Raw genomic sequence first — 19047 nt, 5'->3', positions numbered from 1 at the left:
ATAAATGAAATTGAACTTAGTATATATAGTAGTTTATAAGTGAAAATCACATTTTAATTTCTATTCTTCCACATAAATCCACCAAGCAGAATTGAAAACCTGTATTAAAAACCTACCTTAAATGACTTTTCAGAAAGTTGTAAATTATTGCTTCCCTGTGTAGGAAAGCCTAACATGTTGGGAGGCATCATCCTTGCAGCATTTTCTTTTTCTCCTTGCCACAATAGGATATCTATTGAGACTAGAGATAAGCAACTTTAGTTACTAGTTATGATCATACTTCCTGTCCATGCAGACTGCCTAAAAGCAGAAATAAATTAGAATTGTGTGCTTTTTCTCTGCCTCTCATTATTTCCTTTTATTTAGGCATTCATTCATGTATTCATTTATACATTTACTCATTGAACATTTCTTGAATATATATACCAGGCATTATAAAATTGAATAAAACACGGCCTTACCTTCATTGACTTTATAGTTTAGCTCTATGTGTGATACTGCATTCTGAATGTGGGAATCAAAACTATTTCTCTCTTTAGGCTTAAATTCTGTATCTTTAAGGTTTAGATTTCTGTGTTCCCTCACATAGAAAGGAAAGAATGCTTTTCTTGTATGATTTAAAATTCTAAGCTATGGGATAGTTTTAAATTCTTTTAGGAGAGAGTTGGGAGCATGAGTGAGAGGCATCCCTAAGGATACCTGCTTTACTCACTATTATCAGGATTATGTAGGCTAAAAGTGTTTATCAAGAGAATTCCATGGTGTTTATGGTAGAAAGTGGAATTTAGTATTCCATAAAATCAGCAGACATCCATTTATATTTATATTGCTTGGACCTTTCCCCCTGAAATATTTCAGTGATGTAATAAAGCAGTTATATGACACTTTTATGAAAAGTCCCATCATTTAGCTGCATTATGAGGGAATAAGACACAAAAATAGTGATACCCATACCAGTTTATAAACTATGGTTAATTATTTCATCTGTGTTCTTTGTAGCTGAATCATTAAGGAGAATTATTTCATTTAGAAATGTTAACTTTTTGGATCCCTGGGTGGTGCAGTGGTTTGGCGCCTGCCTTTGGCCCAGGGCGCGATCCTGGAGACCCGGGATCGAATCCCACATCGGGCTCCCGGTGCATGGAGCCTGCTTCTCCCTCTGCCTGTGTCTCTGCCTCTCTCTCTCTCTCTCTTTCTGTGTGACTATCACAAATAAATAAAAATTAAAAAAAAAAAAGAAATGTTAAATTTTTAATATTGTGGTATTATATAGTAGGACTAAAAGGAGAGGAGCTTCAAAAATCTAAATACTCATCTGGTATCTGTATTTCTTGACATAGTATTTTACTATTAAAATATTTTGGAAGTATATAATCTAATTTTAACAGATTTATCAAGATATAGTTTACATACCATAAAGTTTACCTATTGAAATTGTACAACTCTGGTTTTTAGTGTATTTACAAGTTGTACAGCCATCACTATTGTCATCACCTCAAAATGTAATTTGAATTTGAACTCTACGTAAGGAAACATGACTCAAAATTAAAGTTTTTCTTAAAAAAGTTAACATCCTTCTGTGGAGTTTATGTTTGGGATGATGAAAAAATTCTGGAAATGGCCTTAGTTTTGTGTGTGTGATGATGGTTGCACAGTATTGTGAATATACTTAATGCCACTGAATTATTGTATGCTTGAAAACAGTTAAAATGGTAAATTTTATGTATATTTTACAATAAAAATATCAATTTATATGAAATCAGAATTTGGTGGCTTAACTTTAAAAGTTTTTGGAAATTTCAGCCTCAGCGACACTTAGTTTTTTTTTTTTTTCCCCCCACACATAAGTTTTGATAATTTTTTCTGAAACATATTGTAACAAAGATATTCTTAGAGTAAAACAAATCACATTATTAATTTTCACAAACTGGAAAACAGACCTTAAAATTGTTGCAGATAGGGATCCCTGGGTGGCGCAGCGGTTTGGCGCCTGCCTTTGGCCCAGGGCGCGATCCTGGAGACCCGGGATCGAATCCCACGTCGGGCTCCCGGTGCATGGAGCCTGCTTCTCCCTCTGCCTGTGTCTCTGCCTCTCTCTCTCTCTCTGTGACTATCATAAAAAAAAAAAAAAAAAAATTGTTGCAGATATGTTTTTTGGTAGGTATTTATTTTTATAGAATTTCAGTAGCATTAAGTGAAGAAATAAAGTTAATCAGCTTTCTTTTGCTTTAGTTTTGTGCTCTGTGAAAAAGCCAGCTGCCAAACAATGCAGAACCATGTATCTAAGGGGGAAGAAGTAAATATACAGATATATGCACACAGAGTAATTTAAAAGTCTCTGTTTATAGATGTGTAAAGTCTCTGGGAGGAAATATAAGAACAGTAACGTTAGTTGTTTTGGGCAGGAGAACTGGGTGACTGGATTTCATGGGTGGGAGGGATATTTTCCATAGGTGTGAATGTATGAACTGCTGAAACATTTTAAATAAACAATTTCTTATCCTGATCCCAGTCTCAGAATCAACATGACTGTGTTCTTTCCTACTGTGCTTTGGTGACAGCAGATTGTATTGAAATTGGGATTGGTTTAAAAGTGAGCTGTGTTACTTGTTTTCTTTTTAGGAATTGATTATGGATTAAGTTTACCACTTGGGGAAGACTATGAACGGAAGAAACATAAACTAAAAGAAGAATTAAGGCAAGATTACAGACGCTATCTTACTCAGGTAATACATTCTGTTAGTTAGCTGGATCTTAGGCTTCAGAATTCATCTAAATTTATTTTCTAAGGTTATGTGTGTTAATTTTTAGATTTTCATTGATATCTAACAGTAGGATGTTATAGTGAAAGTTAAGGGATTATATGTGACAGTGGTAGAAAAAAACTGATGCTCAGGACTGGTGCCATGAAATAACAGATTCTTGATCTTTACAGTAGGGTAGTGGTTTTTTATTTTAAATGAGATTGTGAGTTCTGATTGTTCCTGTTTTCTGTAGAGTTATCATGGTTTAAAATAGCCCTGTTATAATTCCCTACTCCTCCAATTCCCCATGACTGTGGATTAAAATGACACATGGAATTCTATTGCTACTTATTTTCCTGCCAGTTTAAGCTTATGAAAACTTCATTTATTCAGCTGCCAAAGTCTTTGCTTTATGGTTTAATCTATTTACTTAGCAGAACCCTTGTTTTAACTATATTTGGTTAAATTATGTAATTGCTAAACTTAAAGATTTCTTAAGTTTTGAAATGCAGTGTACTTTTTAGGTTATCAAATTATTTTAAACAATCATGATGTTTCTACTCATCCCAAGATATTCTATAGTTTTTTAATACTTTGTAATTTTTGTTCCAAATGTATAAGTGATCTCTTACTTATTCTGATTTGCACATGGAGAGAAAGAACTTTGAATGTATTTTATCATTGGTTTGTTTTCTTTGACTTCAGGGTATTACACAAGCAAAAAGGAAGGTAGGGTTGCCTGCAAAATGTTTTTTGTTTTTTTTTTTTAATTTTTAGCTTGCAATTATTTTCATTTATGATTTTGCTCTCAAACTAATGAAAATAACTTCACTTGTGATTTTGAGACTTTTGAATGATAACATTTTGTATCCTTGCTTTTACCAAGATGGCAGTCTATACATTATAATTTTTCATTTGTACAATCAAGCGTTCTTTATGATTCCTGCTTTGCATTTATTTTTGTTGCTTATGCATCTTTGAGAGACATTGCAGTGTCATTTGTTTTCAGCATGCCAGTTTTTTCTTCAAATTATGCTAATCACATTAAGATCAATAAAAATAATAGGATATTCTAAGATGTTTTTAACTATGTTGTCACTATTTTTGCACCCAAATCCATGGATTGCATTTGTAAATTTATATTGGAAAACAAAAACATAATAGTTTTATAGAACTTAATAAAAAGAATCTCAGACATCCGTTCATTTAACCAACACTTTTTAAGCACTTATGAAGAAGAATCTGTCTTCAAAGGGTCTTAAACCTGGTTGTTGAGGTAACTGATAAGGCTATATTGATCAGGAAAGACCTCAAAGAGTTATTTTGTAAAACATATAAAATGGATAGAATTTGGATATTCTGGAGGGCAGATCAAGGAGCAGAAGCTTTTCAGATGGAGAGTAGAGAAGGAAGGACTTGGAAGGTAGGCTTTTGCTTTGTATGAATGAAACATGTGATTTGCCAGTCTGAGTCGGTTAGAGTAGATTCTTTTTGAGAGTAGTAAAAAATAATGATGTAAGTAGATAGGGTAGGATCATATTAGATTTTTTAAAAAAGGAAATTTATTTATTTTCTTTCTCTCTCTCTCTTTCTCTCTCTCTCTGTAGGGTTCACACCCAGTGTGGAGCTTGAACTCATGATTTTGAGATTAAGAGTTGCATGATCTTTTATTTTTTTTATTTTTTTTATTTTTTTTTTAATTTTTATTTATTTATGATAGTCACAGAGAGAGAGAGAGGCAGAGACACAGGCAGAGGGAGAAGGCAGGCTCCATGCACCGGGAACCTGATGTGGGATTCGATCCCGGGTCTCCAGGATCGCGCCCTGGGCCAAAGGCCAGCGCCAAACCGCTGCGCCACCCAGGGATCCCAAGAGTTGCATGATCTATAGAACGAGCCTGCCAGGTGCCCCTAGATTAGATTTTAATTTGGTATGTGTGAAGCATACTTTCTTAAGCAGCCTGTGAAGAGCTTGGTAACTGTTTTAGGACTATTCTGCATATTAGAGATTCTTATTGTTTATTTCAAATTACTGCTACAGATTTTTAGCTCCTCTCCTTCCACTAATTTTCAATCTGTTCTTCACCCTACTTTGTAGAATCATCCTGTCCATTACAAATACTTCAATGTCTCCTCACTGACCTTCAGGATAAAAATACATATTCCTTAGCATGGCATGTGAAGTCTTTCATGTTCTAGCCTATCTCCCTGGCCTTGTACTTCAGTATTCTCCCCCTCTCTCACCACTCCTTTTTGGGTGGGGTTTTCCTCTGATATCTGCCATTTTCACTCATGGATCTTACATTACTTTGTAGATAGGAGATTTTATTCTTTTATTTATTTTTACGTATTTTTTTAAAAATATTTTATTCATAGAAACACAGAGAGAAAGAGAGAGACAGAGACACAGGCAGAGGGAGAAACAGGCTCCACGCAGGGAGCACGACGTGGCACTCGATCCCAGGTCCTCAAGATCACACCCTGGGCTGCAGGCGGCCGGTAAACCGCTGCACTACTGGGGCTGCCCTCCTTTTATTTTTTTTAAAAGACTATTTGAGACAGAGCACAAGTGGGGAGGAGGGTCAGAGGGAGAGGAAGAAGCAGACACCCTGCTGAGCAGGGAGCTTGATCTCAGGACTCTGAGATTATGACCTGAGCTGAAGGCAGATGCTTAACCGACTGAGCCACCCAGGAACCTCCATAACATATAAGATTTTATTTTTTAAAAAGATATTTATTCATGAGCGATACAGAGAAAGGCAGAGACATAAGCAGAGGGAGAGGCAGGCTCCTTGCAGCGAGCCCAATCCTGGACTTGATCTCCGGACTCCAGGATCACGCCCTAAGCCGAAGGCAGATGCTCAAAACGCTGAGCCACCCAGGTGTCTCACATATAAGATTTTAAAAAATAATGATGATAGGAAGCATAGGAAGAAATTGCATTTATAAACGGGAAAAAGATCAAGAAATACAAATCTTTAAATTCAAATTGATATAAAGGAGTTTTCAACATTGTGTTATCAAGAATGTGGTTGTGATAGAGGAGCAATAGTTCCTTAATATTCAAGAGACAAATTTTGGTTGATGTATGAGAAGGTACCTGGGCATGGAAAGGAACGCACGGGGGAAAAAAAATTACATAGGATTACGGTAGGTGGCTTCTTTGACCCCTAGAATCTGTAGTTTCCAAATCCTATTCTTTTTAGATTTTTTTTTTTTTTTTGTGGCTTCTAGACTTTTGAATTACATAGATATTTAAATTAAAAAAATTAAATGCTTAAATTTTACCGAGAACCATTAAACAACTACCATCTTCTTTCCAGTTTTTAGAAGACACTTGACCATTTAAAAGTGCAAAGAGGGCAGCCCCGGTGGCACAGCGGCCCTCCTGCGGCCCAGGGTGTGATCCTGGAGACCTGGGATCGAGTCCCGCGTCGGGCTTCCGGCCTGCTTCTCCCTCTCTGCCTCTCTCTTTCTCTCTCTCTCTCTCTGAATGAATAAATAAATAAATCTTTTTTAAAAAAAATATAAAAGTGCAGAGAGAACATATTCTCATAAGAACAGTTTTTAATTTGAATTAGTAATGTATATTTCCAGTCCAGACTTCTCTCCTGAACCTCACACTTTCTATTTGACTACCTATCTTAGAAATCTAAGGGTATCTTATACTGAGCATGTCCAAAAGGGAACACTAGATTTCTGTTCTTTTCACTCCCATCCTCCAGAAGCCTGAACTACTGTAGTTTGTTCTTTTTAATTGTCACAACACTCAATATCATCTTCTAACATACCATACTCTTCATTATGTTTATTATTTCTTGTTTTTCTTTGCTTGTATATAAGCTTTAGGTAGGCAGGGATCTTTCTTTTTCTTCACTGATGAATCGCAGATATATCGAACAGTTTGGTACATAGTTGGCAATCAGTATTTATTGAATGAATGAGACAATGTCTAAAGTTCAGCTTTTTGAATAGCTCACTATATGGTCCTTATTGTTTATTTTTTTTTCGTTGTCGTGAAAATTTCAAACATCATTCTGGGCCTCTGTTGGGAGTGTGAATTGCCTAATGAAGGAGTGGGGATGCTGTATCTCTGTCTTCCTAGGGTTGGAACTCTGAGTATGTTTTTTATACATGTATAACTGTAGAAAATGGCTAGGTTTATAGTGTACTTTTTATATAGGGGTTAAACTGACTCAGGGATCTACTCAGGTATTCTATTTTTTTCTTTGGACAAATAAGTTTAGAGTTCTATACAACCAACTTTCAAATTAGCTTTTGTACCACAACTTATTTGTAAATTGAGACTCAGTGATACCTTATTTACTTATTAAAATAAATTTACTAAGTATTTACTATACTAAGTAAGTATATTATCATATATTTATTATATATTGTATATATATAATAGTCCAGGCTAGTCCTGGAGTCCAGTCTTGTGATTCCTGGTCATATGCTGTTTTAATACACTGTTATCTGAATGTTTAATGAACAGAATGGAAGTACACATAAGGAAACAGTCTTCATAGTTAATATCTTTTGGCATTTGAGTGGACATCCCCTCATAAATTATTGCAGGAAAATTAGTAAAAAACATTACTGCAGCAGGTATGTGAATGAATATTGGTGAGGAAGTTTGAATTTGCCTTAAGTTTGCCAAAGAATAGTAGAACACTGAGAATGAGGAATATGTGGCTTAGAAAAGAAATATAAATTGGGTAAGAGTTTACTTTTACCCATGCTTTTTAATCATCTAGTATATATATGTTGCAAATGAAAATTAAGATGTGATTCTCTTCTTAAGGGACTTGCTGATTGGAAGAAAATTCTGTTTTCTATTTGTTTTTGTACTTTGTCTTCATCTCCATTTCATTCTTTTGCTCTGTATAATGTAATATTTTAGAAAATAGAATGTAAAGACACATTTATGAAACATTTTATAAAGGCAATAAACTAATATTTTTTTAATGTGTATACGTACAGAAAAATTTTCTGTCCACAAGTGAAGCAGATCCATCTACTCTGGGAGTTTCTCTTCCTATTGATGAGAGGCTATCTGCCAAGGTAAGTGGATAGGAAATTATTGTGGGTATTAGTTTTTTGAGGTATCAAAATAATTAAAGAATGAATTCCTGACTTAAATACAAGCAGAAGATTATATCATTTCCCATTCTTGAATATATGCCTTTTAAAAAAATCTGTGGGGTCTCTAGTTGTGCTGTTTTTAACAGAACTTTTGAACATAATGTTTATAATGATGTGATATATGTTTAATATGTGAATTAATCGAGTATTTAGAATTTACGTTTTTCAGCATTGGTTTCTGTGAAGTTAATGCTGTGCAGCAGGGTTTTCAGTGACATAAGTGGATGAGAGTATACTGAGCTTTGATGTGGGGTGAGGTCTGGGGCTTTTTGAATGTGTTTCTATCGCTCTATGAATACATGTACTTACTTTTCAGAGGTGGTAGTGATAAAACACTGCATGCCTCTGGTAGAGACTCAATATCCAAGCTAGGTCACCAGTCATGACATAGTACATAAGACAAACATAATAAGTTTCAAAAGATGACCTAGTTAAATCTTTAATTTTTTTTTTAGATTGTGCTTTTTCAATGATAGTTGGAGATATTAAGGCTTAAAAACATTTCCTAATGTAGCATGTGTTTCAACAGAACATTTACATTATAATATTTTAGTGTCTGTGATAATTTTACCTTTTTATGTTTATAATGTAATCAACCTTCTTGATATTTGTGAAAGAAATGATTAGTAGTAGGTCTTTTGTGAGTGAGATGGGGGAATAGAGGCAGGAGGTGTCTTGAGAAGGAAAGAAGGAAGGTAACCTGGTCAGATCTCCTTGGAAACATGCTAATAACATCTCCTGGCAAGCACATTTATGCATTTACTAGTGGGACAGATTTATTTATGAATGCTTTTTGATGGAAGCAGCTCCCTTCTATTAAAGACTGCCTGTATTAACCTGCACCTAAGCATGTAGTAATGCTTATTTTCATGTGGCAAGAAAGGATATGGGGAATTGCATTGGTGGTTTGAGACCTCTTCCTGTCTCTCTTGTGCCTTGCAACTACTTGTATCCTTGAAATTATTAAGAAAGCTTGATTTGGGGTAAGATCTCTTAGTCTGTTTGAGTTTGATTAGACATAAAGGTACTTTTTCCTGAAGTTGGAGTTTTAACATTACCTTTTGGTTTTTATATTAAGGAAAGGTTGAAACTTGAACGCAACAAGGAATACAATCAATTTCTCAGGGGTAAGGAGGAATCCACTGACAGGTTCAGACAGGTAGAAAAGAGTAGTACCGAGGTAGGTTTGCTTTTAAAGTAAATCTTTAACGCCAGAGGTTGAATATTTTGTACTTACTTGAAAATATTTTTTTATGTTAAACATTTCACTTGGTTTTTACGTGAATATTGTAAAGATTAAGCCAAATGGAACTAAATACAGGGAATTTTATTTTATTTTATTTTATTTTTTTGGGGAATTTTAATATTTGGTAAATGGTTTTATCACATATTGAACTTACCCTACTTTTTAACATCACGGGGGAGATTTAATTTTAGAGATTGGCTTTAAGTGGTGTTTAGTTTTTACTTTGTATTTAATTTTTTTGGCGGGGGGGAGGAGAGAGAGTGAGTGAACAGTAAGGGGAGGGGGGAAGGCAGGGAAGGAACAGGAGGAGAGGGAGGGGATCTTAGGCAGACTACATGCCCAGCATGGATGGAGTCTGGCATGTGGCTTGATCTCATGATCCTGAGATCATGACCTGAACCAAAATCAAGAGTCGGATGCTTAGTGGACTGAGCCACCCAGGAGCCCCTAGTTTTTATTTTGAGTGATTTTTAAAATATTGACAATTTCTAGATATATATTTTTTTCCAAATTTAAGAATAGTGGATTGATATCAGTAGGGCCAAAAAATTGACCACTTTCTATATTTTTTTGTATTAAGAATTTAATTTGAAGTATTTTGAAGCTGTATTACCTGCCAAAATATGCCTAATATCTCCTGGGATAGGAATTTGCATTTAATTTATCCTCTCTTTTTGTAGCTATTTACCCATATTGCTGTTGCTTGTTTATATGATATTTAGTAAGTTTTGAAGATAGCATTTCCTTGAGGTTTTTTTTCTAAAGATAAGCTATTTCTTTTGGTAATTAAACCTTGGAGTTCAGATAGTAAGTAGACTAAGCATCATTTGAGAGTTTAATTACTTTCTAAGAAATAGCATTGTACTAAGATCTATTTCTTGTTTTCTTTTTTAATTGACTAGCAGAAGAATCAAAGAAATAAAAAACCTATTTGTCAGGGTAAGCCTGATTTATCTTCACAAATACAGACATCTTGTGAAAATTCAGGGGGTCTTGGAAGAAATGTCTTAACTCCTTCGGAGGCATATGAAGAGCTTCTAAACCAAAGAAGACTGGAGGAAGACAGATATCGACAACTAGATGATGAAATTGAATTAAGGAATAGAAGAATCATTAAAAAAACTAATGAAGAAGTGGGCATACCCAATAAAAAGCATCAAAGGTTTGCCAACAAAGCTGACATTCCAGATAGAAGATTTCGCAGGTTTAATGACGATCGTGTTTTTGATAGACAGTATTATAAACCAGATCAAGATCCTGAAGTAAGTGAAGAAATGGACGAGAGGTTTAGATATGAAAGTGATTTTGATAGAAGACTTTTGAGAGTGTATACAAATGACAGGTATTTACAATTTTATATTTATTTTCTTTATTTACTTAGTATTAATGTCGTTACTTTTTATCAGTATGTTAGGGAGAAGCAGTTTCATTTATCTACATATTTGATTAATTCTAAGATGCTATCAGTTTGAAGTTGTACCGCTATTTTCTATGTGCCATTGAAGGAACAAATAAAACCTCCAGATGGGGGAAAAAGGGACCCGTAATCAAACTGGGACACTGAAAGACTACAACCTTCGTGTAAAATTAAATGGGAAATAAACTTTTTCATAGAAGGGGACAGAAAGGAAACTTGCATGTTTCAACCTTTGCACTGAATGGGAGGATTAAAAAAAAAAAACCAAACACCTCTGAGATTTTGATCTGTAAGCCAGTACTGATTCAGGTTTGCAGTCTGAAATTCATGTTGACAGTATTTAAAAAACCTTTAGGCAAGAATTCAGGGTTAGGGTTGTCTCAGATTCAGAGTGCCCCTAGACGACTGACAGAAGAAAAAAAGAACTCCACATTGCAATAACTTGACTAAAAACCAGGTTGATGGCAATCCCAGATTCAGATGTTAAAGTATGGATACATAAGACGTTTTAAAGTAGATGAAATACAGCTTATTCCGTTAATGTTCCTATGCTCTAAATACATTTATCAATATATTTCATTGTTTTTAAGTCACGTATTCAACATTTAAGTGAAACGATACCAGGTTTTTACTATCAGATTTTCTGATGCTTTTCAGTTCTTTGGGATGATTATTTTGGGGACACTATTTGTAATTTCTTAACTGCTATGGGGGGGGGGTTGTTTTCTTAAGTCATTTGTCTTAATACTTAAAATTTGCTGTATTGTCACAAACTTTGGGAGATAGAAATATGGCAGGATTCCATATTTGTCAGTGTCTTGTTAACTTGAAAGGGTTAAATTTAAATTTTGAAGATTTTATGGGATCTGTTTCTTTAGTCCAAATAGATTACTTTTTAAATATTTTAGAAAATTTTGAGACGTAATGCTGTACATTAAGTATTCTAGTCATTAATAATAACACAAAATCTTTATAGTTTGTCATCTTCTACTCTTTGTTCTGTAGCTATGATGGCCTGCTCACCCAATCTGTTTAATAATCATCCTTATTTAAGTGATATGAGTGGAGGATTAGAATTTTGCAATGCTACTTGTCATTTACATCTGATTTGAATCTAACTGTACTTCAGAAAATACTCCAAATCCTATAACATTTTATATTTGAAAATGTTTATACCTAAAGATAGTCAAAGGTTGCCTAAAACTAAAAGAGCTCTCAAATAGAGAACTGCAGGTAATCTTGGACTCTTGGTTTTGCCTTTGTACATGAAACCATTTTTTTTCTTTGTGGTGTCTGTTTTTCTTTGAAGTGTAATATAATGCTATCTTTTAAGTTTGGAATTTCAAGAAACTTACGATGATTGCTTTTAAAATATATTTTAATCTATTATATTTGTATTTATATCCTGTGATAATTTTATACTTGAACAAATGAATTTCAGCCTAATTATTTGAGAGCTTATTTTCTTATGTATTCCATAAATGAAAAAATGAACTCTCTTCATATAATCTTCCCCAAGTAGTATTTTAAGAATAGATAAACATGAGGATGAGTGAGAAAAAATTCCTGTAACATGTCTTAAAATATTTGAAAGTATGTCTTCAAATTTAAATCATTGTATTACTTCCATTTTGTTAATGCATAAACTTATATCTCTAGATGTAAGGTTTTCTACATATGTCTCTAGCATGAGGTTAAAATTGAATTTCTGTATTTCAGATTTGTAGATAACTTAATTGCAGCAAATCAAAATTCACATCTATCATTTAGTAGTTTTTCCTTAGGAGGCAGAGTGGTTGATAAGAAAAATGGCTACTTGTGAAATTTTTGAGACTGTAGAAGTATGTAACTGCATTTGGCCTCTTGCTCTAACCATTTATTAATTTTTTTAAATAAGTATAGTTGATATGCAGTGTTAATATTAGTTTTAGATGCACACATAGGGATTCAACAGTTCTGCACGTTATGCAGTGCTCACCAAAATACATGTAGTTACCATCTGTCACCATACAACATTATTATAATATTACTGACTATATTCCCTGTGTTGTATTTTTATCTCTGTGACTTATTTATTTTATAACTAGAAGCTTGTATCTCTTAATCCCTGTCACCTATTTAGCTCTTTCCTCCCATGCCCCTACCCTCTGGCAACAATATTGTCTGTATTTACGAGTCTGTTTCTTATTGTTTGTTCGTTTGTTTTTTAGATGTCACATATAAATGAAATCCTATGGTATTTTTCTTTTCGTGATTTATTTTCACTTGGCATAATACCTTCTAGGTCCACCCTTATTTTTGGAAATGGCAAGATCTCATTCTTTTTTATGGCTAATATTCCATTCTGTATCTATACCACATCTTTTTAATCCATTCATCTATAGATGGACACTTGAGTTGCTTCCATAACTTGGCTATTATAAGTAAGGTTGCAATAAACATAGAGGTGCAGGTATCTTTTCAATTTAATGTTTTCATTTTTTTTTTTTTAAGATTTTATTTATTTATTCATGAGAGACACAGAGAGAGGCAAGACACAGGCAGAGGGAGAAGCAAGCTCCATGCAGGGAGCCCAATACAAGGACTCCATCCTGGAACTCCAGGATCATAACCTGAGCAGACACTCAACCGCTTAAGCCACCCAGATGTCCCAATGTTTTCATTTTCTTTAGTTAAGTACCCAGTAGTGGAATTACTGGATCATATGGTATATCTATTCTTAATTTTTTGAGCCATCTCCCTACTGTTTTTCCATAGTGGCTGCACCAGTTTACATTCCCAACACATTGCATGGGAGTTCCCTTTTCTCCACATCCTAACTAGCACTTATTATTTCTTGTCTTTTTGATACTAGCCCTTCTCACTGGTGTGAGGTGATATCTCATTTTGGTTTTCATTTGCATTTTCCTGATGGTTAGTGATGTTGAGCATCTTTTAATGTGTCTCTTGTATGTCTCTTTGGAAGAATGATTACTTGGGTCTTCTGATTGTTTTCTAATCCGATTATTTGGTTTTTGGTTTGAATTGTAGGAGTTCTTTATATGTTCTAGAAATTAACCCCTTATTGGATGAATCATTTGCAGATATCTCCAGTGGGTTGCTTTTTCTTTTATTGATGGTTTCCTTTTTGTATAAAAGCCTTTTATTTTGGTATAGTCCTGATACTTTATTTTTGCTTTTGTTTCCCTTGTCTCAGGAGACCTATCCATAAATATGTTGCTAAGGCTAATGTCCCAGAGACTCCTATGTTTCCTCTTAGGAGTTTTATGGCTTCAGGTCTCATGTTTAGGGCTTCAATATATTTTGAGTTTATTTTTGTGTATGGTGTAAGAAAGTGGTTCAGTTTTAATTTTTTACATGTAGTCGTACAGTTTTCCTGGAACCATTTACTGAAGAAACTGTTTTTTCCCCATTGTAGATTCTTGCCTCTTTTGTCATATGTTAATTGACTGTGTAAGTGTGGGTTTATTTCTGGGGTCTCTGTTCAGTTCCATTGATCCATATGTCTATTTTTGTGCTAGCACCATACTGTTTTGATTGCTATAGTTTCATAGTACTATCTTGAAATTTGGATTGTGATGCTTCCAGCTTTGTTGTTGTTCTTCAAGTTTCTCTTGGCTATTCAGGGTCTTTTGTGGTTCGGTACAAATTTTAGGGATATTTGTTTCAATTCTGTGATAAGTGCTTTTGGCATTTTGATAGGAATTGCATTGAATCTGTAGATTGTTATAAGCAGTAGGGACATTTTTAGCAATATTATTTCTTCCAGTCCATGAGTATGGGGTATCTTTTCATTTGTGTCATCTTCAGTTTCTTTCATCAGAGTCTTATAGTTTTCACAGTGTAGGTCTTTGACCTCCTTGGTTAAATGTATTCTTAGTTTTTTTTTTTTTTTTTTTAATGCAATACAATTGTAAATAGGATGAAAATTTTTTTTTCTCTCTGCCAACTCATTATTGGTTTATAGAAATGCAGCAGATTTCTCTATATTAATTTCCTATTCTGCTGTATTACTGAATTGATTATTAGTTCTCATAGTTTTTTGGTGGAATCTTTAGGACTTCCTGTATATAGTTTGGCATCATCTACAAATAGTGAAAGTTTTAGTTCTTCATTACCAGTTTGGATGGTTTTTATTTCTTTTTCTTGTCTGATTGTTGTGACTTGTACTTCCAGTGCAGTGTTGAATAAAAGTGCCAAGAATGGTCATCGTTGTCTTGTTCCCAATCTTAGAGGAAAAGCTCTCAGTTTTCATCATGTGTTTTTCGTATATGGCCTTTAAAATTTTTTTAAGTTTATTTTTATTTTTTACTTGTATGTCTATTTTAATATCTGTATTATAGCTTTATGTTATACGTATTGCCTTTATTATGATGAAGTATGTTCCTTCTAAACCTACTTTAACAAGAGTTTTTATCATAAATGGATGTTGTATTTTGTCAGATGCTTTTTCTGCATCTGTTGAAGTGATCATATGGATTTTATGCTTCATTTTGTTAATGTGATGTGTCAGGTTGATTGTCTTGCATATATCGAACCATCCTTGAATTATTTGGTAGAATTTCCCTGGAAAACCATCTTGTCCTGGACTTGTTTGTTATAAGTTGTGTTTTTTTTTTTTTTTTTTTTTTAAGATTTTATTTATTTGAGAGAGAGTACACATGAGCGGGGGCGGGGGGGAGAGGGAGAAGCAGGCTCAGCGGGGAGCCTAATGAAGGGCTCGATTCCAGGACCTTGGGATCATGACTGAGCCAAAGGCAGACACTTACCTGACTGAGCCACCCAGGCACCCCTGCTGGAACTTTTTTGACTGTAGTTCAGTTTCATTATTAGAAATTGATCTGTTCCTATTTTTTGAGTCTTTCTGATTCAGTTTTGGAAAATTATATGATTCTGGGAATTTTCCATTTCTTCTAGGTTGTCCCAATTTGTTGGCATGTAATTTTTCATAGTAGTCTCTTAAAATTCTCTGTATGTTTGTGTTATTTGTTACTTGTCTTTCATTTCTGAATTTATTTAAAATAAATTTATTATCTTCTTGATGAGTCTGGCTAAAGGTTTATCAATTTTGTTTTCAGAGAACAGCTTTCTTTATTGATCCTTTCTATTGTTTTTTAAGTCTCCATGTTATTTCTGCTCTGATCTTGTTTTTTCCTTTCTGCAGACTTTGGGTTATTTATTTATTTATTTTTTAAAAAGATTTTATTTATTCATGAGAGACACACACAGAGTGAGGCATAGATACAGGCAGAGGGAGAAGCAGGCTCCATGCAGAGAGCCTGACATGGGGACTCGGTCCTGGGTCTCCAGATCACACCCTGGGCTGAAGGTGTCACTAAACTGCTGAGCCACCTGGGATGCCCCATGGGTTTGTTACTTTTTTTTTTTTTGATCCTTTATGTATAAGGTTAGATTGAGTTTTTTTTCTTGTCTCTTGAGGTAGGCCTGTGAAACTGTAGATGCTCTTAGAACTGCTTTCACTATGTCATATTTCTCCATGTGTTTTGGATTTCCTCTCATTTCTTCACTGACCCACTGCTTGGTAGAATGTTGTTTAGCCTCCACATTTTTTGTGTTTGCTTGCTTGCTTGCTTTCTCTCCCTCTCTTTTTTTCTTTCTTTTTTCCCTTTGTAATTGGTTTCTAGTTTCATACTGTTGTGGCTGGAAAAGGTGTTTGATTAGGATTTCAGTCTTCTTAAATTCATTCTGACTTGTTTTGTGACCTAGCATGTAATCTATCCTATGGAATGTTTCATGCGCACTTGAAAAGATTGTGTATTCTGCTATGTTTGGATGGAATATTCTTTATATATCTGTTAAGTACATCTGGTATAATGTGTTCTTCAGAGCCACTGTTTTCTTACTGATTTTCTGTCTGGATGATATCAATTGCTGTAAGTGGGGTGTTAAACACCTCTACTGTTATTATATTACTGTCAATTTCTCTCCTTATGTTTGTTAATATTTACTTTATGTACTTTGGTGATCCTATTTTGGGTGCATATTTACAATTGTTATTTCCTGTCAATGGATTAATCCTTTATCATACGGTGTGTAATATTGTTCCTTGTTTTTAGTCTAAGTATTCATTAGTAATATTATAAACCAGAAGTTCTTGACAAAAAATAGTTATAACTGTGAGAAGTACAAAATTAATTTTCCTTCATTTTTCTAAATTTCTCTTGTTCTTTTCTTCTTAAAGCCAGCATATGATAAATTCCACTTTTAATTTTGAACAATTTTTGAGTTTTATATTTTTGGTCTCACTTTTTTTCTAATTATCCCATAAACGATTTCATGTTCCATAATGTATTCATTAGTGAACTACTGTGCCCATTTTAAATATGGGAAAGCTAAAGCCTAGGAATGATGTTACACTTCTGAACCCATCATTAATCACCGGCAGTGTTTTAAAATAGTTAACAAGGTAGTTAGTATTTTGCTTGACACTTACATTCTTTGTGTATGTGTGTGTGTTTGTGTATGTCTTATTTATTTATAAATATTCACAATTTGACTAAAATTTATGTTTTACGAACTTTTAGAGGTTGAAGGTAATGGTGTATTTCATTATACTTTGAAATTTGTAGGCTCTTTTTAAATATGATCATCCTGGTCTTTATTATTTATTAACTTGACCTGTAGAAGTTAATATATTACTTTACTGTGTTTATTTTATAACCAATGTTAATGAGTAAAAGAAACTTAGCTTTAAAAAATGCTTTTAAAAGTTTTAATGTAATTAATGCAGTTAGCACTCCCATTCTATTTTACTCTTGATTTTTGTTAGTTTGTAATCTTAATAGTCATTTAATAAAATTCTGAAATAACATTCCATGTGAAATTAGAATCTGTGTGTTAGTCACATAGATGAGTACATGCTTGCTTAATGTGATTCATTCTAAGAAATGTGCATGCTTAATATGTAAGGTGTAAATGAGAATTGTCTCATTAGAACTTATTTGATTTTTTTTCTCTAAAATATAGTAATTTTCATTTATCTCTGGAATGGCCTCTTTAATATAACTTTTTTCTCCATTTTGAAGATGGGCTTGATAATAGAAAAAACATACTGATTTAAAGCAAATAAAATCATAAAACAACAGAAAACAGTGAGAAAAATGGTAACCCACAGTTAACAGCTAAGTATTAGGAGAGTACCCCTAATAGCAGAATTCATTTGTGTTAGAGAAATTCTTTATATAAAAACAAGGTGGTATAGCCATTTTATGAGTTAGAAGATTTTTTTTAAGTAAGGAGAAATTTGATTTTTTCCCCTCTTTAAAAATTTTAAAAATTTATTTATTTTTTATTTATTTTATTTTATTTATTAATTTTTTTGATTTTTCCCCCCCTCTCTCTGAGCTATATAAATCCAGGACTAACAGATGGTAAATATTTTTTTATGATGTGCTATTCTTGATAGCACAAACATTGTAAATTTGTTCCTAAAGTAGTTTGATTCTGTGATTTGTTAAGGAAAATAAGTTATTCATTATTTAGGAGTTGTTCATTCATATTTAAATTAGCTGGGACAACCAGTGGTTTTAGAAAGTTTGCTTTTCTTCTGTAAGACTAACTTTTTTTTTTTTTTTTAAGGTAAACGTGTGTTAATTTTTAGAGTAAATTTGACCTATAGCTTATACATAGTCTCTTTGGGCATTGAGATTTGAACCTCAGTAAAGTTGTTGATTCATGTCTTTCAGGAAATAGAGAAAAACCTTTTTCCATTTAACATACTTGTAACTTTTTTTTTTTTTTGTGATAGGATGGTAAAACCGCTTATAATTTTTAAAATTACTTCAGTTAAATCTGATTTGGTATGTCAAAGAGCAAATTCTTTTTTGAGGTGGTCTCTTTCTGACAAAATCTAGTGGATTGAGGTGTGAATAGTGAATCTATGGATTTAAAGCCATAAAATATTTAGGTAGATTGGTTCTGAGTCTTAGGGATAGTTTTTATTTGGTATTGCCTTTAAAGCTGTAACAGAAAGGACTTCTCAGGGACAAACTGGACCCAAATTGAACTCTTGGACTTTAATTAGAATCAGATTGCTCTTAGAAATTTAATGAGTTCGTTATTTTTGGCTATTACCATTTGTTGGTCTCCCTTAATGTTGAGAGGATTGAAGAGAGGAGATAGAAATGATAAAACACCGTTGGCTTTCACCAATTTCTTTCTGGAGAACTTCACTGTCTCGGTAAAGGTTTGTTTGTTTGCTTTTAAGAGATTGAGAAAATGATCAAGTATGTATAGGGTAGGAGGAAAGGGCAGAAGGAGAGAATCTTCAGCAGGTTTCATGCTTAGCACAGAGCCTGTTGTGAATACACCTTAAGCTATCTTCCCTATTGTTTGTTAGAAAATCTTTGTGATTTTACTATAGAATTTAACAGAGATCATGACTTTATACATAAATAATTTCTTAAATTTCTTTAATTTAGAATGGACTTGAAAATGACCTTTTGTGTTTATGATGCTTACTTTATTAAGCCATTT

The 19047-nt window shown here is 33.5% G+C and overlaps 1 protein-coding gene across 16 annotated transcripts in view; it reads left to right on the top strand.

Annotated features, from left to right (window-relative positions):
* The window catches only part of CSPP1 (centrosome and spindle pole associated protein 1), a 133643-nt gene that overhangs the window by 32558 nt on the left and 82038 nt on the right, over positions 1-19047 (top strand). For 6 of the 16 annotated variants that reach the window (XM_041769304.1, XM_041769303.1, XM_041769316.1 and 3 more), the window contains 5 exons: positions 2623-2726; positions 3450-3473; positions 7727-7807; positions 8967-9068; positions 10037-10476. In XM_041769304.1, the coding sequence (XP_041625238.1) occupies positions 2623-2726; positions 3450-3473; positions 7727-7807; positions 8967-9068; positions 10037-10476 (751 nt within the window). The remainder of the gene's footprint in view (positions 1-2622; positions 2727-3449; positions 3474-7726; positions 7808-8966; positions 9069-10036; positions 10477-19047) is intronic. The other 10 variants (XM_041769315.1, XM_041769317.1, XM_041769307.1 and 7 more) reach the window with 7 other exon arrangements.

This window comes from Vulpes lagopus, chromosome 9 (genome assembly GCF_018345385.1).
Source record: "Vulpes lagopus strain Blue_001 chromosome 9, ASM1834538v1, whole genome shotgun sequence".
In the NCBI taxonomy this organism is placed as follows: Eukaryota; Metazoa; Chordata; class Mammalia; order Carnivora; family Canidae; genus Vulpes; species Vulpes lagopus.
This window is presented reverse-complemented; position numbering and strand designations above follow the sequence as displayed.